Raw genomic sequence first — 23,900 nt, forward strand, 5'->3', positions numbered from 1 at the left:
AAAAGCACAACCGTCTTCACCAAGTCTACAAAGACTCTTTGTAGTTCAGTGTAAAAAGCTCATAAGAAATCATAAAAAGGTAACACTTGCATAATTATTCTGGGTAATCAAAAGAATAGATCCGATCATCCCTATGGGCTCGTCTCAGGCTACTGCATGTAAGCCGAGGTCACTAAACATGTCACCAGAGAGTCACCGAATGACTGAAGTGAAACCACTAGGATCGTGTGTTGCTTTAAGGTGTTGCGAGTAACAGTTTGATCCTCCTGCTGCTCTCCTTGCAAGGCTTCTGCGATCAGGCGCTGGGGGTGTAATTAAGTTGGAAATTCCAGTAGTCCAGCAGAATCTGACATGAGAAAAATACTTGTACACACGCGCACATTCACACACTCACTCTTTGACAAACACGGAAGAGATGGGCTTTTTGTCTCCCCAGTTGCTCAGCATCATGTCGGCTTGTTGCGGCAGCCCTTAACCTGAACCCATGAGCTTTTAACCAAAAGAACAATGGCTGTTGCAACTGTTCGGCCTACCTCCAACAAGACAGGAAGACCTCTCAGATTAGTGGGACAGCACTTGCGTGAGGGATCGTTGGCTCGCTCATTAGACCCCTGGCGTTCCACACTGTCCCCATCCAGTGTCCCTGTCCATCCCACCCACCCGCCCGCCCACCCACCCACACATGGCTTTGGGAGAAATAGTAAGGACCACATCTACTTCACTGGGCAGCCCAGATCATCTCCACCCTGAGGATTGTGGGAAGCTGAGAGTAATGTGGGTCTGATTTTAGAAGGCCTCGTGCAGACCAGAGCAGCAAGCGGACCGCTCCGGACCATTCCCCGCCCGCCTGCCAGTTTCATACACTGAAGCCAGACACCGCTGTCAGGGACGAGCCTTTGGCTGGGGAAAGAAGAGAAAAAACAATCTGTTAAAATGTCTGTTAATTCTGTCTGTACAATACGTCCTGCAGTTTAAATATTAACAGCAGTTAGCAAAAGTAACTAATTATAGGTAGGCACGTGGGACATAGAATTTCTATCAGTGGAAGACGTTGATCTTAATTGACTACATGCTATAATTACATAGACAGACCAGGTACTAAAAGCTTTAAAATATCTGAGCAAAAATGTACAGGAGCTCCGATCAGCATTTTTGTAGCCAATCAAGAGAAGAGAAGCGCTATTGGCTAATACCAACCACAAGGCGTCAAGCTGCTTCGAAGATTTTTATTTTGTTTCTGATAAAGACTTCACTGTGATGTGTTTTTTTTTTTTTTTTTACACATTAGTTGCTCATGAATACTGCACCTGGATAGTTGGCAGAAAGGTGTATGGTGAACATTGTTTTTGTAACAATAGACAAAAGTCGATTGTTCACAGAATAAAGGCTGGCATACATAGCATGGAAGGAACAAGTTTGTGGTACTTTCTCTGTGGGTGCTCCGCTATCTTCTACTACTCCAGACCAGCAGCTAGGACAAGCAAACACACTATCTGGGGCTTGAGTCCATTTTGAGTGTACGACAGGAAATGATCTTGCGATTCTTACATCACCTGATCCATTTATCTGCTAGTTCATTATAGAGGTCGTCGAATATTAGCCTAAAATGATGGCTGGTCAATAGAGATAGGTAGCTGAAAGTCTATCAGCATAATGAAAATGTTTCAGGGGGTAGGGGGCAAGCAGGGCTAAAATATCTACAGGTTACAGCATTGCTGCTTAATGGATTCCCAGTTTTGACAAAACAGAAAGTCTTCTTTGAACGTCTTTAAGGTGTTTTCAGCTAATTACTTTTATTATAAAGTAACGTACTGATTTATTTTTTATTTTTTTATTATTCATTACTTAGTGTCTGGCAGTCAGAAAACTCAAAAAACGGCTAGCACGTCATCTGACCAGTATTGTCAAACATTATTGCATCCAATTTACTATTTTTTATTGTATTTTTTGTATCCAATTCAGTTATCTAAAACTGCAGAAAGCACATTTAAGTTAAGTTTAAGTTAAGTTGCACATTTGAGAAGTCACCAGCAGTGAAAATCTTGCATCTTGCATCAGATTCACTGATAAACCAATTTACTTGCAAAAGACAAAATCATCAGATGACAATCAAATATTAACATCCGTTCACCTGTTTAATCCTGATTTACCCTGTTTAACTGTCGCAAAATGTCAAAATGAAAGCTCATAGTGCAGCTAAAATACACAGCATAAAGAATATGTCAAAGCCAAGCAAGATTTTAACCTCTAACATAAACACATCTCCTCCACTGTTATAAAATACATGCTGACTGGTACAGTACAAAACCAACCTGATGTAAATGGGAGTTGTTCGGTAGACCTGGCGTCCCTGGAATGCTCCGCCCATGCTTCCCATGGATGTTGTTAATGGCAGGAGACTTGGCCACTTTGGGTCTACCTGGTCCACCTGGTCCCCCACCTCCTCCTCCGAGGCCTCCTCCCCCACCTCCACTGTAAATGCCAGCAGAGGCAGAAGAGCTTTTGCGCTTCTTGGTCTCCAAGCGCCCGTCTGAGGAGTGGTGACTAAAGCTGGTGTGGTGGTCAGATGAGGATGAGGACTGATGGTGAACAAAAGGCCCCAGGGAAAGGGTTGAATCACTGCTGTTCATTACCACACTCATACGCTTGATGGACTCTGCAGGGCTGCCTGAGGGAGGACCCCGTGCAGGTGGCCCAGAGGAGCCACCTGCTGAAGGCTCGGCCTTTAGACTAAGTGAGTTGGTCCGCACAGTAGGGCCACAGTTAAGCCCCACGCTGTGAACTCCACTGTGAGAGGAGGATAATGACGACGAGGGTGACGGACCTAATGAGCCGTGGTGGTAGGTGCTCCCTGAGCTGCCGACAATTGCACAGTTCTTCTTCAAAGAGGAGGAGGAGGAAGAAATGTTGGCATTCGAAGAGGAGGATTCAGAGGAGCTATGGGATGAAGACAAGACGGAGCTGTTCTTCCTCTTCTTCCCCGAGCTGAAGCTGGTGCTGCTACTGTTACTGTTAGCTCCAGTGATTCCTCCGCTCGTGGAGTTGGGGATGACAGGAGTGGAGGAGGCAGAGATGTCCTTGGGCCTATAGGACGATGATGACTTGGTAGTGCTGGAGGAACGGGACTTAAGCGCCCGGCCTGAGGCTAAGGAAGGAGCTGAAGAAGAAGAGGATGAGGACAAGTGGGCTGAAGGCATCTGCGGCGACGAAGACACTTGTCTGGCCTGCGTGGTGCCATAGGCCGGGTGCTCAGCACCGCCCTGTGGGGAATTTCGGGCATTTAAGGTGGTCCCATAGGAGAGCATTGACTTGCCCTCATATGACTGGCTATAAGGAGTCTGGGACAAGGTGGCAGGGGGGCCCAGAAAGCCTGAAGAGGGAGTGCTACCATGGGAATTTGTGCTTGTCCTATGGGTAGGTGCAACAGAGGAGGAGTTCTCCAAGGCCAAGGGGATTTTCCTGCAATAAGAATGAATATCATCCAGTTCAGACAGTCTGATATTAAAATGTCTTTGTGCAAACATCACATGACTACTTCAGGAGGGGTTCTGAAAAATCATTTCCATTATGCATCCACTTGATATACTACTACAAGATACTTGACCTAATACAGACAGACTTACTTCCACATCTGAGAGTTTACATGCTTGTCCATCATTGTGGTCAGGGCACATCGCACTCTGTCCCATCGTCGCTCAAAGGAGTAACAGCCTCTCCCGAACAGTCGACTTCCAAAGGTACAGTACTGGGAAAAGAAGTGGAGATCAGATGAGGAAAAAAATCTACAGTCCTTGAATATTTATTTTCTGTATCAGAGAGAAAGGTTGTCTGTGGCTAACAATTGATCAAGTGCACTTACAGCTGCCGGTCGAGGGTGATAACCTGAATAGTGACAGTCCAGTTTGTCAGAGTTGTCCTCACGTTCCTCATTCTCACCCTCATCGCTGGAGGGTCTGGAAAAACCATCAGGGGTAGTTTGGGGATGGTGTAGTGACTCGTGGACTACTGCAGGGTCTCCGGAAGTACCACCTCCGTGACTGCTGTTTAGTCTGACGTACAGATAGAGTTTCAGGTAACTTTCCCCTTAATAATGTGAGCTACTTCAGAGACCCACATAGCATATGTGAAAAATGCTACACTGTAACCATGTTCCACTTCACAGTGAGAAATGCTAGCTGGTATGGTGTCACTACATGTAATAAAACTATGACAAACTTAAACTAGAAAGAATGTGTTTCTAAAATCAACGCAACTGGACTTTGAGTTTTCGTGAAGATGTTTCGCTACTCATCCAAGTGGCCTCTTTAGATTTCTAAATGACTGGTGGTGAGTTTAGGTTTTTTGTGGGACATTTGTGGGTGGTGTGGAGACAGAATAATTATGCAGCAACACTCACCGTGGAAGAACAGGGCTGTGAAATTTGGGCTTTCCAAGTGTCAAAGGCTTATTGGCATCTGGGGCAGGGCTGTTGCCATGAGCCACCTGGTGGGCATCATGGCCAGCAGTGAGATGGGAGGAGGGGTGTGGGTCCCTGAGAGGGGGGGTTTGCTGGGAATGGGGTTGGTGTAGTTCTCGCTCCCTCTCCCGCTCCCTTGCTCTGTTCTTGTGCTCCGCCAGTAATGTGTCAAAGCGTTTCCTTCTCCCTGGCACCGCCCTCCGTTGGCTTAAGGAATGTGTCTGTTGGGACAATATGGGATAAATAAAATGTGATAATTGTATTACAATTTGTCTATGACAGACACATCTCTGATGGATTATGTGGAACTTTGCGGCACCACTGGTCAAAATTTGTGTAACCGTGAATAGCTAAGCAAACAAAAGATGATTTCCAAAACTTATAACGTGAAAGAGGACACATTCAATCATATTTGCATGGTCAGTACTTCACAACCCCTCCCTTGTGTAGTAAATTCACATTTGGGCGATTTCTGCCCTTTAGAGGTCTATTCAAATTTTCAATTATGTACAGATCAGGGGACTGAGAGGGCCATGAAACAGCTTCAGTTTCACATCTTGTGGTAATCTCGTGAGGATGTTGAGGTGTCATCCATTTGTTGTAGAAGCCATTCTCTGTTCGTCTTGATCTTCTTATTTGCTTCTAGATTTTGCTGGTATTTAACTTAATCTATGCCTCCTTTTACCTGTGACATTTCCACTATGCCACTGGCTCTAACAGAAGCCCTAAGCATCATTAAAACAATACCACTGCTTCAATAGCTGGAGAGGTATTTTTTCCTTTACAATCTGTCATAAATATTTTTTAATTACATGAGAAAATTATGAAACCTCTTTGATATCTTCTTGTACCCCTCTCCTACTTTGTGGGGATGAACTAACTCAATTTCCAGAGTACAAGGCAGTACTCAAAAATGGAGACTGGATTTTATCCTTTAACACGAATCACTGCATATAACTGTAGAGCACTATCAACCCTGTGTTTAAATAATATACATTACTGAGGTGCACAAAGCAGGGTAGAGACTGGTTACCTTGCATGTTAGGGATCTTGTGCAGGGTTTCCGAGCCGTCATATCCACAACGCCACAGTGGATATCTGGATTGAACTCACGTTCTGAAAGAATGAAAGAAAAGAACATTTCTTACATACATACACTGTTACCTGCTATCGAAGCTAAAATAATAAATTGTGTTGTGCAAAATAATAGCAGAACTAGCATGTAGGGAACCTTCTGAGTTCGTGTTTACTAGAAATGAATTAGTATAGTACCCATGGTGCATTAATTGCCCATGTCAAACTTTAGCAGCATTTTGTTAAAGCTCATTTTTCCAAATGCAATATGCCGCATTTAGAAAACACCAACTGGTCAACTAACGAGCTCAATTTAGTATTGCCATGTTTATATCCTAAAAGGTTCTGCAATAATTAATTCCCTGTTTGGAACTTTAACAGTTCAGCAAATTGGGTGGGGTGATGGATCCTTTGATGTTTTTTACATGAGTGGTACTAGCGCCTTTGACCACCACCTTTTGAGAACAAATACGAGAAACTGCCTCCTCATAACTGTAATGGAAACTAACATTTATGTTAAGTTCATCCAGCTGTTTTGTTTTAAACAGGGGAACGGATACATTTGTGCAAAATGACCGTAGTTAGCTCAAATAACAGCAATCAGGCAATTACGTGATAATCGTGGCAAGCCTAGTAGTGAACATCACTAATACCCTCTGAAAACTTAGTCAAATGCTACCTTTAGTCAGTTGTTTTGTCACCAACAAAATAGATAACTGATAGAAAGTATCTTAAATTGTCCTTCATCCGGTTATGAAATGGACTTAGCAAGTCTGGAGTAAACAAACTATTTAAAGCGAAAACTAAGCAGTATGAGACAGGATTGAAATATTTGTAATCTAAACGTCGTTCACACAACAGACCCAAAATGCAAAATACTGAAAGCACAAAACTGCAACCATAGTTCCCATCCCAGAGTTCCCCTCATTCAGCTGACCTGTCACTCTCTTGTTAAGGTGGCGTCTGCTACTGGTGCTGCTGCTGTCCTGCTTCTTGTCTGAGAGGACAGAGAGGTGGCCCTTGCCATTGGGAATCTGGCCAGGTGCCAGTAATGGAGGCTTTGGTACGGTGGAACAGTTAAGGCTTGGTTTATGGACTGATGAGGAGGTCGTGATGGCGGTAGTGTTGGAGCTCACAGTGGTGCTAGAGGAGGATGTAGAGGAGGATGAGGTGGTGGTGGGGGCAGATGAAGCCTGCACCGGCTTAGCTGACGAGTCCACCCTCGGATGGATCTTCTCCACCTTGACAGCCGGGGTGAGGCTGGAAGAGAAGGTTACAGAGATGAAGAGGGCAGCGAGGAGGAAGCTGAGAGTTAGAAACACGGAGGCAGTGAGAAGCGCATGGTAAGAGACAGATGTGGACGTAAGGATGGGGCTGTGAGGACAAAACATAAATCTAATATGATCATTTATCAAAGGCTTGAGTAGAAGAAATTTAAGAAAAAGATATTATTTTCCTCTTAAGCACAGCCCTAGGTTGTCCCTTTGACAGTAAATGACAATAAATGTAAATAAATAAGAAAACTAACATTAAAAGTTGGGAGAGTTCTGGGAAGTAAGATAATATACTACTTCAGCAGAAACTGAAATCGACAGTATCTCTACCCATCCTCTTGAAGCTGTGTTTCACAGGAGAAATTATGCAATAATTACAGTCTATCGAAAACAGTGGTAGATGGGGCACGTCATATCAACTGTCAATCAACAATCAAGTCTCTCAGACTCTAAACTTGTTATTGGTTACTAAAACACAATCATGTATTGATACGAGTGATACTTACATCTTGTCCGGCTGAATCCTGATAGGGGCAAAAGGGGGTCTTCGCTGAGTGCCTGGCAGCTTCTCTTTGGCTGGTTTGAGGAGTTTGGGATTGGAGGAGGACGACAAAGCAGAGGATAAGTTGGAACCAGCAGTGGAAGGTCGGCTAAGGGTGCCTCCGCCTGCCACAGACGCCGAGCCCAGCCCAGGCCCAAGCCCACTGCCGCCACTCCGGTTCCTGCCTGACACAGGGAAGGGCGAGGTGGAGGCTGCCTTATTGGGTGAACTGTGTCTTCTCTCTGGAAAGAAAGCAGAAACGAGGGTGGCATTAAAACATAATAGCAAATATGATGTGGCAATGAGTCAAAAGAGACTCAATAAATGGGAACATAAAAATCTCCCTCTTACAGTGGTAAGCAGGTTACCTCAACAACAAATATGCAGCATTTGTGATTCATGCCAACGCAGCCTGAAATAGAACAAGCCAACAGGTCAAGAGCTTTATTTCCTGACTGAGCTTCTTAAAACAGCTGCTGTGGAAACTGATAAAAGGCAGCATGACAGCAGAAAAGGTTAGGACGATGCTCAGTCGTGGATAGAAAGATAAAAATAGAAGAAGGACTTATCACATCACTAAGAGCTTGCATCCAAAACTAAATACCTTTAGTTCAAATATACTGTGGTTTCCACAATGAACACACACAGACAATCACATATGGTTTGGGTTTTCAAAAGAAGTTCCCTGCTATTTGTATCATTTAACAATGTACAACAAATGTACCACAACATTGAGTAATTTCACCACTACACACATTTCATATTCAGAAGTTCATGATTTGCAACAGACGAAAAAACAAAAGGAAAAAAAAAAAAAAAGAAGCCGGACAGCAACATCATGAAGGCATTTTGATTCATGAGTCACTTCAATTTGCAACAGCAGACAGAGTGGGCCCCTGGCTTCAGACAGACACACACACACACTCCTGCTGCTCTGATAGTAGGTGGAGAATGACACACACCCACAGCGACACAATCGAGGTGTCTGCTGATGAGTTCATGAGAAAGGGGCTACTGAACGTCTGACCTGACCCTTATGTTGTCAACACTCTAATGTCGTAGGCAAAACAGCAGAGAATGAGAGGCTGAAAAATGACAGCATTTATAATGTGAATGAGAAAGAAAAAGGACACACAATTGGGAGAACAAACAATTTTTGATAAAAAGCCTTAGGGTTGACAGCTGAATATAGTGACGGGTGAGCGTGGTTAGCTAGCTTTTTACAGGGACAACCTCATGGTATAGCTGGGGAGTAAACCGTAAGCCAAAACTCAATCTCAGCAGGTGATCCGCAAAGAGGCTTATAGCTGCAGAAACAGTGGAGGGAATACTAACACACATGCCTGCTCAATGATGCCACTCCCCATTTCCCTCAGCTGCGTTCCACAGAATAACACACACACCTAACTGTTCAGCCTCCTCTAATTTCTCTTTTCACAAAGAATAAGGCTCTTAAGAGTGCTCTTTTCCCACCTAAGGGCCTCCCTATGCACACCCATTCACTACGCACTCCAGATATTTTCCCTCCCTCTCCTTAGTGGCTGAACCCAACCCAAAGGCCTTTCTTTCACTGCCATCCTCCCTCCCTCTCTCTTTCCTCTGCTGACTTGTCTTGTCCTGGTCACTGTCAACAGCCCACCCTGCACACAAACTCACACCAGGAAACCCCTGGTTGACACTAAGCGCTCTGTCCACAAAGTGTTTACACTGAGAGAAGAAAGCCAACACCAGCGGCAGTGGTAGAAGAATTCACAACTAGACTCAACGGTGTGGAGGGGGAAACACAAACAGCAGACATAAAAAAAAAATAGGAGGAGCCTTAAAATCACGTTGTCAAACAGTTTGCTTAGTGGTGAGGGGAATCCCTGGCTGTAGGAGTGAGGGGGAGAAAAGAAAAAACAACCTTACTACTGTCTCCACAAACACCATGTTCAAGCTAAAATAGTTGCAATAATAACCTTGACGGTAATAATAACTTATAAAGATACCATGGTTAGGTTTCTTGCTATTTGAGCTTAAGGTAAACGATCAAAAAGCGAGTCTGTATGCATATGATATGGCCGGCTCTGTGAGGAGAGAAGTCTTTCTCTGACAAGTCCATAAATGAATGCATAAAACGGCAGACGAGCTGGAAGCTTCCCATTCTGTGGTGAGAGTCACCCCTGCTGGGATCAACCTCAGTCGAGAAGCATAAACACCTAACGGGAGACAGATGGGCTCAAAGAATCACGCTAAAATCATATTGTGACTGTCTCAATGGTGTTGAGATCATTGCCTTTGCCCTGTGTTAACACTACATGGGGTCTTCCCATTTTGACATAAAAGAGAGGGGGTAAAACACAGCAGGAGCACTCCTACTCTACATATGATAGCATGGCCACTGAATTTTTCTTGGAACAGGTAAAAACATTTTAAAACGCTCACCAAGAAAATGTTCCTTTGGTTCCAGCATGTCAAACGTGAGGATTTTGTGTTGTGTCCTATGTTTTAATCACCATTAGATCTTTTGGTTTAGAACGTTAATACATTATATTGGTACATACAATAAGTTTAGGAACAAAAATATTCATCAGGAGAAAAAGGTTGGAACGTTGCAGTAAACATCTTGATATCACTGTATGACCACCGCTCATAGTGGGCACTCCACGGATCAGATTTTGCACAGACTGCATCAATATTACCACCTTGTTCAAGATGTACCAGGTCATCTACAGTGATGTCGGCACGGTTTATTTTACAAGCACCGTATTGCCCTCTGGTGTTTGTCTACATCTCATTTAAAATCCCCTGGCAGCTTTGCATCAGTCTATAATATTTAACAGTGCGGAAGGAGTCCATTCTTTCATTGTTGTGGACACTTGAACGGACAGTTCTTCTAACCAGGAACTGTTATATCTCCCTCTTGTGGCTGACCCTGATAACTGTAATAGATGTCACACTTCACAGAGAACAAACAGCACTGAAAAGGATTCTGACAGTTAGAAAAGCTAAATTCCTGCTACTATAAACCATTAGCTCTACTTAACAAGACACAGTAGATGTCACTCATATTATCTCAAAGACAAATATTTAACAGGGAATTGACTGCTCACATCTTTCGGTGGCTGTGGGAATGACTGTAAACTTGCTGTGGATACTGTTAACAAGATGTGTACACATCCCTTGGAGCGGTGGTACGAGTATAGAGTGCTAGAGATGACGATACAAAGAGTGCTGAGAAACTTATTCACGGTTCTTATTATGTTATTTCGTATAAAGTATGTTGGAGGATGTAGCTTTCTTTTTAGTGTCCACACTACAGGGACCTAGAAGCATTGTGGTTCTTACAACTCAATTCCTAGATGAACCTTTAGTGACGTGTGTGTGCCAATTTTGCTCTGAATCTTGACAAGGTCTGTTCCACTGCAATCAGCAGTGCCCGTTCAAGACTATTTGTACGAGAGAAGGTTCGACCAGTTTTTCTATCTGAGGGTTTACTCGTGTTTTCTGTCAGCTGAAAGAATGCTTCCATGGCGAGTTAAAATCAGTGCACAAAAGATTCTAATTGTAGTTGCGTAATTAGCGCAACTACATTGTGTTTGTCCAAACTTGTGAGATTAAGATCAGATAACATATTATGTCCAGTTCTGCAAACAAACAAAAGAACACTGACATGTTCATTGTTTCTTCACATTGCTTACTTTTACAAAATTATCAACTACAGTAGCAATATTAACCAACAGAAAAATAGAAAAAAATACTATGCCAGTATTCCCCTGCTTCTCAGTAGTTAAGATCTGCAGCTTTTTGTTATTATTATTTTTTACATTAGGAAATTGTATGTCTTTGAGTTTTGGGTTGTTTGTCACATTAAGCTTTGGGATCTTTAGGACACTGTGATCAGATTTTTTTCTGTCCTTCTAAGGATCAAACATTTATCTGAGTGAGAACTAATAATTCATGCAATCAAAACAGTGTGAAATGATTCGTCCAAGGATAAGAGTATGTTGAATGAATGAATGCAGAAACGGCAACCTGTTTAAAAAAGCCACTGTTAAAATTGGTAACATAGGCTTTTAAAAAACTGCAATGAAAGAAACAAATGGACCAATAGTGCCAGAAGTCCAGCATGAGCATATGTGCTATATGAACTGCCTGCTGGCTATTACGACAATTCAAGGTTGCTACTGGCAGAGTGAATGCGAACAAACAAAAAAACTCTTGTATGTTTGTGGTTTTTGGAGCTCTCCACAGAGTCGTTTCCCCAGGGAGTCCTCAGACCTGGTTTGTCCAAACGTTCCTAACTACTGTGTAGTTCTTTAACAGCGCCCTACCTCTGTATTTGCATGAAAGATGACTCTTAATATACACACACATATATGCACACAACAAGGCACGCATTGTTATGTGTGCGTGTGTTATCACACTTACCGTAATGTGCTTGGAAGGCTTGTGGCTTCACGACCTGACCACAGTGGCTGCACATCACCAGGTAGAAGTCGTCCTGTGCGGGACACTGGCCAAATATGGGCATATCTGTGGACAAAGGAAGAGTCAGCCAGACAGGGCAGAACTCAAGAAGAAGCAAAAAAAAAACCTGACCTGTATTCACCTGGTGTCCCAGTTGGCAGCCGACTCTGCCAACTGCAGATCGTCCATTACTTTCAATCTACACCGAAACATCCATCATTTGTTGTCATAACACAGAGATAGCTCAATATAGGGTAATTCCATCTTAATGATAGCATATTTTATATTTCATAAACACAACAAACACAGCAAACCACAAAAAGTAAAGTATTACTTGGTCGGGTTGTGAAAGAAGTTCAGAATCGTTGTGTTGCATAATAAGTACTTGGAAACACAGTCATATTAAGAATACTTAAATTGACAAGTTCACTCAAGACAACCTGGTGAGAAAGTCTGCACTTACGAGTCTACATTCAGCATAGAGAACATTTTAAGTGTTAAGGACAAGGAAATAGGCCAAGCCAGTAATCCAAAGGTTACCTGCTGTCAAAGAATGAATGTGTCTACCAGATTCAAATAAACAGTATTAACATACAGCAGAGTGTGACAGGTGTGAATTTATAATAACGTAGGAGCTGTGACTGAGGGACAAACTTTAACAACTAAGTCGTTTTTCCCCTGGGGCTATCAGAAACAAAGAAACACAGCCTTTTGGAGTGGCATGGTCTGAACTCAAGCCAATAGGTATGATCCTCAGCTACCAGCAATGCTAATTTACGGTTTTGGCTACCAAAAGAGGTTCAACCAGTTATTCAATCCTGTTTTCCATCAGCACAAGGAAAGGTTATTTTCAGAGTAGAAAACAATGCACAAAATATTCTAATTTTTTGTCTATACTTGTTAAGACCATTATGTCCAGTTCTGCAGAAAAGCAAAAACAAAAATAGTTTTTCTTGCTGCTATATATTGTTACAATGACTGTTTTGTCACATGGATTACTATTTCAAAATGACAAAAAAATTATCAACTACAGCAGCAGCAGTTGATAAGTGATAAGTTAACCAAATGAGAAACAAACAGCTATTTCTGAGAACAATTTAAGAAGTTTTTCAAAGAAAAATACCATGCCTGCATTCTCCAGCTTTAAGATCTTTAAGATTTGGGCTGCTTCTTTCTCTGGTCTTTCACGGATCAAACATTTAACTGAGTGAGAACTAATAAGGCTGCATGCCTAACAAAGATGTATGTTTTGTGTCTATAAAATCTTGAAAGATGAATGTCACAAATTATTAGACACACCAGTAATGAAGGTCACCTCTTCACGTGTCACGGTTCATCTGTCCCCTAAGGTCAGCTAAAACGTGCAGACACCCAAAATGTATGAGGTTATCTTTAATTCTAAGTGGAAATGGAAAGATGTGGGTTTTCCCATAATTCCACACAGACGATGCAACGTTCAAGCACATAATCAGAAAAGAGAAATCTCGAATACGAATACCAAGATGCAATACCAATGTCTTCATTCTAGCTTCTCTACCCGCTAAATAACTAAGCCTCTTGCTTTATAAGGCACTGTAAAGCAAATCAGAGGAAGTGCCGCTTCTCACCAGAATGTGATCAAAATTTACCCTGGCGCAGAGAACCAGAAACCACCTAATTAAGAAGGCTAATTAAGCGATTGCCTAGGGCGTTATGATGAGCTGAGCTGAGGAGAGGATACAAGAGGAGAGAAGTGGAGCCCCTCTCCAATACGCACTCTGCCAGGGCTGTCAAGGGTTCTCCAAACATCATTGGCCGAGTCTGGAAGGGATAAGGGCCATTAAGCAGGACCATATAAAAGGATCTACCTGGTAAGGGAGGTCAGTGGCAGTCTTGCGTGGATAATTTGATAAGCCTGATGCTACTTAATGTGTGTCAATTGTCTGAAGCCACTTTGATAAGTGTCTCCTTCAACACTGGCGGAACGAAAAGACTTACTTTCACAGAGTCTGGAAAAGGCAAATGTCTTCAGTTAATGGACAATGGCATGTAAATTATATAAACCTTGAGTAGGGAACCACACTGCCGATACGCACAAGCAAGGATCTGACTGAAAAGAGAAAAGAGAACAAGTGCCGAAATGTGATGTGGAAGGTACCATTCACTGGTTGCCAGTTGCAAAAGTGCAAGTCATTAGAGCCACGGCTTAATGGCGGCCTAAACGTTCTGGGCAACATTTGTCCTCTACGTGTCAGTTTCATGTCTACGAGCCGTTCTCCTGTGCCAGGAGTAAATTGAACTTATACAGAGAAGGAGCAAACATTTGTTAAATCAATAACTTCCCATGTATTCTTCATTAAAACTCCACCATCTCTAAGATCTTTTATTGAAACGGGACAAGAACTGCAGCATCCACCAGGCAAACCACATTTCCTCTCAGGATCAATAGCAAGGTCAAACAAGACTCATTCCGAAACTGCTGCTGCACACTTGGAGTGTTCTCCAAACGGGTTGCTCAACTAAGAAAGCAGCCAAGTTATATAGCCTAGCTACTCTAAATTCAGCACACTGGCACCAACTGGACTGTACCGCTAAAATGGCCTGACTTCAAAAGTGGTCTAATGCCACTGTGTCTGCTCCATTCTCAATCTCCATTTTCTTCTTTTGCAAGGAGGTGAAAATGATAGAAAGAAAGGAAGAAATGGAGTCATAGTGGAGAGGAATGAAGAGAACGAACAATAGAGAAAAGCCGAGAAACAAGCGCAACAGGAAAAAAAAACTGAAACAGAGCAGAGAAACAGGCCGAGGCCTCAGTGAGATAAAGAGACAGTGAGCAAAGGACCAGTGCTTAAGGAGGAGGGAGAGAGCCTGTGAGCATGAGAAGAAAATGAGAGTCCAGTTAATTTCAGCATCCTTATCCATGGCAGTGATGAATGATCCAGGTGGAATCGTAGCAGCTCTGGCTGCCTCTGAGCACCACATATGCTGGCTGCATCTGACCCGTGGCTGACAGTGGCACTACAGTCGCCAGCTTCCCTTAGTGTGGCAACGGCAGTGTAAAATTTAGAAAAAGGGTGACGGCGTGACATATTCATCAGTCATTAATGCCGAATGCTTTTACAGTGTGTGCGTGTGTGTTAATCATCTTCTGTGTGTTAGAATGGCAGCTACGCCACAGGAGGAATCTGGTGGTGAGTCATGGTGAAGAGGTGTAGTCATCCACTTGTAATACCCCTACTAGAGGCACACACAGACGGACTCAGAGTTTCTATGAACGCAAACTTCTGCCACGAGCAGTATGTGTTGATGAGCCCCATGAAACAGACAACAGTCAGTGACAGATGCTGCTACATGATGAAGACATGCTTCAACCCTGCTTCATGTCAAGTGACCAAGCAGCATTGAATTTTAAATAACCATTCTGTATCCTTTCCTCTGAAAACTCTTTCTTTGATCTGATCTATACATTAATCTTAATCACTTTCAAACTGCATTTATTCAAGACAAAGCAAGCAAGCTCTTCAGGCCAATCACAAACCAAATCAATCTTACACATTAAACATCATCTCTTGTTCCACCCTGTATGAGCCACAAATATTCTATGCAATATTAACGCTGAGTTTTTCTTCAACTCCAGGGCATTTGCTACCGGAATTGTGAAAGGGTCTTAGGGTATGCACACACGTCACATTTTTGACCAATGCAAATGCAGAATTAGATAAGAGCCCTGACAAGCAGGCTAGAATTAACCCTTTCCTTTACAGCAACACAAGAAGGAGGAAAAAAAACTAAGGGCAGACGTGGACAAAACGGTGGTACCAAAATTATGAAACTATAGAAGCTTGTCATCGTTTCTGACGGTCTTCCTCTGTGTGATACGACTTCATACAATGTGCAGATACATAGCTCAACAGGAAGGCTGAGATTCAGGAATGACGTGCATCCAAAAAGTACTCCATATTAGAAGTCACCCAAGTCAGTATCCTGTCAAATTCTGGGACGGCTATACACAGCACAAAGATGGCTTTGCTGTCGGCTGCAGAATTAATGATTGTGTCTGAAGGAGATCCTCATGGTTTGTGTGTTTAATTAGCATATCTTTTATCTGCCAAATTATATAAACAAAAAGAACTTCAGAACAGAGAATATGATTACTTCCACTGTATGTTAAGCTCTGACAGAGATCTCAAAGGAAAGAATGCGTCTTAATTTTGGTGACACAGTCGCTCCAGTGTCTGTCCATTAACAGCGATGCCACATGTGACATGACCTGCTCTTGTGTCCTTGAGCAAGAGATAGAGAATGCTTTCTGTGAAGTGATTAAAAGTAGCTATGGATGTTTTCAGAAATGCGTAAAATGCAAGAACAAATGTGCCATCTTGGCAGCTATACATTTTTAAACAGAAAAGCTTCAAACTAAAACCACTTCCTCACCGTAATAACAAAACTGATTCATTATTCACTTAAGTGTGAGTCAAACAAACAAGCTTGCCCTCAACTCTTCCTGTAAACACCCATTCTTATGTCACTCTTGAAGTCTGGTGTGTTCTATGACTCTGGAAAATGGAGCAAATAAGATAATTTTATTGGTCTAACAATTTACTCTTGTGATGTAGCTTGCTCTAAATCCAGGCCTGCCAGCAGGATAAATCAGCTAAAGCTAATCGAGGTGTTTCCAAAAATACAATTGCAGCGCGAAGTGCTCTGAAACGTCACCATGTGGCTTAGATGCCATGTGACGTGTGCTTCTGACGTTGTGGGATTTAGATGGTATGTCTTTTATTTATTCAGTCAGAACTGTCCAAGTCTACAGTATGTTTCAGGTTTAAAGAGAATACTGGAGTAGCATGAGACCATAGTTACTACAGTAATATAATCAGCACTTTGTTGTCAGAATGGTTGATATATATATTTTTTTTGTATTGTAGGTAAATGCTGACATTCAATTATTTCTTTATGTAGCCGTTTAAAAGTCACATTTTTTCATGCCTTTGTAATGTCCATGCTACTAAAGATTATTTTTATGATTATTTTATTTATCAAACCTCAATATATAATGTGGTGGTTGGTTGGAAAATACTTCCTAATAGATTAAAAAGTTCTCTCAAATTTGACATTTTGTTTAACATATTACCATATTTATCCAAATATGTGCTAACATAAAAATTACAATTGCAGCAGTTTATAAAATAGTAGCAGGGCATATCATATTATTTTAATAGAATCATGACTAAGAAGGGGCACCACAAAATGTCCCAATCTTTGGTTTAAAAGTAACATTTGCCTTTAGGGTTTTGACGTATGACTACTGATCTTGCAGAGCAACTTATAAACTCTTTGCTACTTTGCAACTCTTCAAGCAACAAACCTTTGCGTGGTGTTATGTGTATGGGGGATATGAGAAACATGGAAGTTTTCATATGTAAAATGGCAGAAATGTGGATGCTGAACAATAAAGTTAATTAAACACACCCTCCAAAGATAAAATCAATACTGATATTACTATGTCGGGGCCTACACTCAACTCCAGCTTGTTTAAGTTGTTAAACGTCAAGTTATTTTAGGTGCAGACGTAAATGTCAGCTACCGCACGAATTACAGGCACGTTTCACTTATCATATCCGGTTGTCCAGTCAATTCTTAACGTGCATTATGTACAGTACATTTTGAACGAACGACGCGTGTAAAGTGTCTGAATCCCTGTGTGTGTGTGTGTGTGTATGTGTGCAAACCCCCAGAACCAAAATACACCTTTGGCCCTAAAGGGAGAAAAACACTCACCTTCTCTGCACAAACGCATGGCTTCTCGATTTTTCCCAAAGTCTTTGAAACTTTCCTCCGATTCAGCACCTGAAAACAAGGCGATCCGACACAGAGACAAATAAATAGTTGCACTTGCTCGCCTTCCCGTGCTGTTGCTACCAGTAGCGTTTCTACATAGTCAACCAAAAACTGCATGCAATCGGCCAGAAAACAGGACAGGACTGGCAACTGTCGCGCTCTGCCTCGCTTCCTCGCGCACATTCGGGACGCTGGGGAACTCACCGTCGTTGCCGTGGAGTTTGGCGGCGTCGACCCAGCCGCTCCAAGGCTGTCCCAGCATTATTTCTGGACTAGGCAATGATCTCCGCTCCGCAACAGTCGCCATTGCTGTGGAGCCTTCTCCCCGCTGGATCTGCTGCTGCTGCTTCAGCTGCTGCCTGGCCGCTCGGCGCTGCTCCCCCCTGACGTCATCCTCGGCCCTTTCCGACATTCTTTCCGCTACAATGTAACAACATGAGAGTCAGCGTTGGTCGCGCTCGGGATAGGAGGACTTTTTCACTGATTGACGCGGGCAAACGCGTGTTGTTTCGCCACACCCGCCCATCAAATAAATACGTACAAATAAAAAAAAATTAAAAAAAATCCGTGCTTTAGTGGTGACTTGACAAGCAACAAGTACCAAGCTTACACAACGCACTGTCTATACCAAATAAATTGGTTTATTGTCAGTTCACCTGAAGGTGTCTGGGTCCTTGGCTCCGGTTCACCCACCGGCTATCTCGTTTATTATTATGATATACACCGCACATACATATACGTAGTATTTTAATGTAAAAACGGGTGTCATGCAGCCCATTCCATCTCAGAAACTAGTTTAAGAATATATTACTGTATGTAAGCATTCACTGCAAGTGCATTAATGCTGCATTGATGTTGGAACAGGATGTGAAATGTACTGTCTGTAATGATTTTTCCAGTCTGAGCTTACTAAACAATAAACAGTATGTCTGGATGCCTGCACCATGGCAGACATGGCAACGGCAACTTTTATGGAGCAAAACATTTAATTCCTCATTTTCAATCCTTGCTAAAAATGTTTTATCTAAAATAAGCAATGAGAATGCATACACGTGCACATTCAAAAATTCAAATACAAGATCTGCAAAGACAAAAGTACAAACATTTCAATACAATAGTGGTGGTCTTGTCACCATTGGTGTAAAACCATTATATCAAATAATGTATGTTCTGTATTTAGTGAGTTCCACACACTTAAGAATACGGGAAAAACACATTTCCACATATAGATGTAATGGATAAATGGATAATAACTAAACAGATCTATACACTTTTCATGCATACCTTAAAGACATGCATGACTGACATCAAATCAGTTACAAAAGATTTTACTTTCACTTTCAAGGTGAGACACTTCTGATCCACACCAGTGATATTCAAAAGCTTGAAAGAAATGGAAGCTCTCTTCATTGTCTTGAAAGAGACAGCATTTTATATAAAGATGGCTGATTCTTGTAGAGAATAACCTGACTTACTTCCTATATTACGTGAATGATCGAGTGCTTGACTATGTCTGACTTTTTTTCATACGTCTGAAATTCTTAAGACACAAATTGTCAGACTGACCTAATAATGAAGTAAGTTTAACCCCCTTCTAAGCAGTTTCTGATATTAAATGAATGGTGTCCTTCTAATAAATCGCTTAACAGTTAAATGGACACAGATCAGGCATAATATTATGACATTATGGCAAGTGAAGTGAATAACACTGATTATCTCTTCATCACAGCACCTGTTAGGGGGTGGGATATAATAGGCAGTAAGTGAACATTTTGTCCTCAAAGTTGATGTGTTAGAAGCAGGAAAAATGGGCAATCATTTGACCGAGTTTGACAAGAGCCAAATTGTGATGCATAGACGAGGGGTCAGAGCATCTCCAAAAACACAGCTTTTGTGGGGTGTTCCTGGTCTGCAGTGGTCAGTCTCTATCAAAGGTGGTACAAGAAAGGAACAGTGGTGAACCGGCTACAAGGTCACGGGCGGCCAAGGCTCACAGATGCACGTGGGGAGCGAAGGCTGGTCTGTGTGGTCCGACACAGCAGACAAGCTACTGTAGCTCAATTTGCTGAAGAAGTTAACGCCGGTTCTGATAGAAAGGTGTCAGAATACACAGCACATCACAGTTTGTTACATTTGGGGCTGCAAAGCCGCAGACAAGTCAGGATGCCCCTGCTGATCCCGGTCAATCGCCAAAAGCTCCAACAATGGGTACATGAGCATCAGAACTGGACCACGGAACAAAGAAGAAGATGGCCTGGTCTGATGAATCACATTTTCTTTTATATCACGTGGGTGGCCTCGTGTGTGTCACTTACCCGGGGAACACATGGCATCAGGATGCACTATGGGAAGAAGGATGCACTATGGGAAGAAGGCAAGCCGGCAGAGGAAGTGTGACGCTTTGGGCAATGATCTGCTAGGAAACTGGGTTCCTGCCATCCATGTGGATGTTATTTTGACATGCACCATCTACCTAAGCATTGTTGCAACTAAAAGGATCTGCTGCTAACATCTTGGCGCCAGATACCACAGCACACCTTCAGGGGACAAAAGCCAGACAAAATGTCCTGGCTCACATTGACGGATTACCAACTCAAGTGACATCCTTTGCAAAAGTGGAGTTTTGCTTCATTCGTTTTGTGCTACAGTTTAATAATTACTGAATATGAGTAAGCTATGAGTAATTCCGTCTAAAGCTTGTATCGGGATGGGATCAATTATCCATGTGTGCAAAGTAGCCGTATTGATTTACGTTACCATATTTCCTCAATAGAAATAGGCCTTTATTACTGTAGACTTTTCCCTTTCCCTGCGGTAAACAGTGCATACACATAACAAACACCACGGTTCTGAAACATCAGCAGCAATAGCGACCCATTGGAAACAGCAGCCGTTTGCACAATATTATGCTATGCTCCAAATGACTGGTGTAGGTATTTGTTTGTATACAGAGTGCAAAACTGAGGCCCTGTTCAGACATATTTGATCCGATCACAAGTGGCAAGCCCAAGAACACAACCAAGACACACTTTGGATGCATTTGAGATCAAGTCACTCAGACTATATTTGGAAGTGATCTGGGCCACTTGTGACCACATTCTTTTATTAGTGTGATGCACATGATGCGTTCTAGCCACATTGATGGACCACCTACTGAATTGACATCTTGCATAAAGGGAAAAAAAACCGACAACAATTATGAGTGAGAGCACTTTAAGTGTTGTCTTTTTCTTAGTACGGAGAACCTTTTAATAACCTTTGTCCTTGCAACTGTCAACAAACTAAATAATAAATCACTTCAAATAAGAAATAACAAATGAAAATCTTTAATATGAATAGGCTATGTCTAATTTCATCATGGAAAAAAGATATCGACATGTGGTTAATTAGCTATGTGTTCATATTGGAGTATGCAAAGTAGTCATGTGAAGTTCAGTTACATATGTTCTCCAAAATTACCAGGGTGATTATTCATCTCTATTGCCTGTGATTTTTCTTTTACCACTGCAAACAGTGAATTAGACACAGCAGCTGTTTGCACATTAGTCCCCCAAGGGACGCGAAGTGGTGGTTGGAGACATTTGTGTAGAGGCGCTACGCACTTGTGATTGGATCACCAAAGACGCATGCTAAAGACACGTAACTGAGCCACAGTGTATTTTTTTTTGTTGTATACCAGCTCATTTTCCTCCAGCACTTAAGTATGCCTGACTGACTAGTCGGTGTTGTTCATTAGCTTGATGCCCACAAACAGACAAAACATTGTTCCATTGTATATGTGTACAAAATAACAACCGCTACACTGAACTCAAATGTGTCTCCAGGTAGGTGACACTGTAAACTTCTGGAAGCACTACAGAGAGAAGTACTTGTACAGCTATTAGAAAAAACTATTTGTCAACTGGGTTTCGTGATAAGTATCTGTGAGATCTTACCTTGGCAAAATAAGAAACAAGGAACTTATTTTTAACTCAATCAGCCGATCCTCATCAGTTTGGAAGATTGCTGGCCGCCACACACTTGAGGAAATCTAAAGACACACAAATATACACATATAAATTGAGCGAAAACAAATCAGAATCAAGTTATTTGCTGGGCTGTTTCTGGATACAGTTAATCAGTGGAATTATTAGACAATGGGACAATAACACACTCCCTGGGTCTTGTCATGGAGATCTTCTACACTACGTGGTAATCCAGTTTCTGAGGTAACCCCTCTAACAACCTGTCCAGACCCACAGTAAGCCATCCGAGACTTACACTAAAATAATTATTTTAGTTGTGTTAATCTGACAACCCTGAAACAGTGAGTAGCCAAAAAAGAGTGTAATAGCATGAATAATTACTACTTTTATACTATTATACAGCCAACCAAACACTTAAACTGCGTTAACCTCTAGTCAGCAATGAATATCAAGACAATTTCACAACCAGCAGCGATTATGCCAAATATAATCTATATACAGCACTTTCAGGCTCGTTGAGTAGTGGCTGCTCTGTAGTCATACAGATGAACCCAATGGTTTGATTGCGTCCTGACTATAAAACAGGGATTATTTGGTTAAAATAAATGTCACAGTGTCAGTACAAATTGGTCATAATATTTCTTCAGATATCAGTCAATTCATCATCATGACAAAAACCAAATATAGTAATACATTCAACTGAATGGACTGAGGTCTACTGTTCACTCATCCTATAAAAACAATCCACATTACAAACAACATTAGTTATCATGAAGAATTACTGGAAAGTAATATGGATGACTCGGTTTAGTATAATTATAAGATTAAATTATCAGAATATTATTATTAGACTATCAAATCAAATTTCGTCTCTGCAATGAAACATGTAATCTCAGCTGTGATTTGGGCTCTGTGAGATCAATATGTCAAAGGCAAGATGGCTGATGATAACATAATTCCTTTCAAAACAGAAGTACATGTCATTGACAAATAACTGCAACTCTGATAACTAGCTAACAGTAGCTAGCAGAGACTTACAGGAACCAGCAGTTGTATTGGCTCGCGTTTCTTCACCTCTTCTACTCACTAACTACACTAACGTCCTTATTTATTTTTTTCAAATATAGAAAAGACAAAGTAATCATAAACCCAAAATACAGTACGTAAAAAGGCGACAGAGTGTCTCTGGTGGTTTGTGTCATTAAAACAGGCTCCATTCAGTGGGAGTCTGCGACTGGCACAAACGTTACTAAACAGCAGAGGTGGCTAACTGTTACATTAGCCTGCTAGCTGAAGCCTGTAGCCAGCCATGACTAGCCTTAGCGAGGAAGCTGGCAGAAGCCTGACAGCACAGCAGAAGTCATTGGCTGCCGTCACGTATCGACAGCAACTTCACGCTTACCAAGGCGCTGGATGCTGTAGACTCGACTGTGACACCAGGCTGATATATATCAACTGGATGCAATGGGCGAAAAAGACAGAAGACGGTGGGAAAGAGCGAGTGCAGTGCTCAGCCTCTGTGGAGGTCTTCACCTGGTGCTTCCATGTCTGTTTACCAGACTGCATTCTGGGACAGAGACGTCACTGCGCCAGGACTCACGCACGCAAATTAAGGCGTGATACGTTAAAGCAGCTTCTTTATTATCAAACTGTTTTTGTTTCCAATACATTCAGTGAAATACAATATCGTGAAACCTGGAAGGTTTGTGATACAAAATGTATGACATACAAGATCATTGTGGTAGCGTACAAGATTCTACAAAATTAACAGATTTACTTTTTGGCCCAGGTTTGGACTATAGTTTTTTTGTGAACTAATCAAGGAAGGCATCTCCTACTTCATTCTTTTCTGAAGATTTAGACCACTTTTTGACAGCAGTGAGGATTGTTATTAAACTTTGTTTTAAAATATACAATGCCATAAAATAATGTTGTTTGCAATTAAGTTCATCTTAAATATGAAATAACATTATTAAATGACAAAATAAAATGGTCAAATTCCAACCCAAATGGTTCCTTTTTAAATCAAACTTAACGATGAGCCCATGACATGACTTAAAAAAATTAATTCCTCATATTACTTCATGTTAATTATGTCCTTGAATTTAACTTTGTATATCCCATGTTGCTTGATGTTCATTTCTAAAGGGGGAAAGAAGGGGGGGGAGGCTAGGAACGACTCTCAGCAGCATACAAACAGTGGAGGAATAGCCTCCCAGATATCACGGAAATCAAATAACAATTACACTTTACAAAACAGAAAAACAACAATAATAAACAATTAAAAAATGAGTACATTTAGAAGGTATACGTTAAATGGC

At 41.8% G+C, this 23,900-nt stretch overlaps 1 protein-coding gene across 1 annotated transcript; it reads right to left on the reverse strand.

Annotated features, from left to right (window-relative positions):
• Window positions 1–692: 692 nt before the first annotated feature.
• On the reverse strand, window positions 693–23,371 carry atxn7 (ataxin 7). Its single transcript, XM_084543634.1, has 13 exons — window positions 22,982–23,371; window positions 21,550–21,644; window positions 17,819–18,034; window positions 17,555–17,623; window positions 11,756–11,860; window positions 7,311–7,587; window positions 6,468–6,790; window positions 5,490–5,572; window positions 4,397–4,677; window positions 3,860–4,049; window positions 3,624–3,745; window positions 2,313–3,459; window positions 693–900 (listed from the first exon to the last, which is right to left on the reverse strand). Exons 3-13 carry the CDS (start codon window positions 18,024–18,026, stop codon window positions 883–885), a joined length of 2,823 nt encoding a protein of 940 aa, XP_084399760.1. The 5' UTR covers window positions 18,027–18,034; window positions 21,550–21,644; window positions 22,982–23,371; the 3' UTR covers window positions 693–882.
• Window positions 23,372–23,900: the final 529 nt, after the last annotated feature.

The sequence above is a fragment of the Chelon labrosus genome (genome assembly GCF_963514085.1).
Source record: "Chelon labrosus genome assembly, chromosome: 4".
Classification (NCBI taxonomy): Eukaryota; Metazoa; Chordata; class Actinopteri; order Mugiliformes; family Mugilidae; genus Chelon; species Chelon labrosus.

Excerpts from the sequence above, each read along its gene's own strand:
- atxn7 (XM_084543634.1), bottom strand. The coding sequence starts at position 18,026 with ATGTCGGAAAGGGCCGAGGATGACGTCAGGGGGGAGCAGCGCCGAGCG. Across the intron at positions 11,861-17,554 it reads CATGCGTTTGTGCAGAGAAG|ATATGCCCATATTTGGCCAG; the intron begins GTGAGTGTTTTT and ends CTTTGTCCACAG. Across the intron at positions 6,791-7,310 it reads AGGATTCAGCCGGACAAGAT|CCTCACCCCGGCTGTCAAGG; the intron begins GTAAGTATCACT and ends CTTCTCTTCCAG.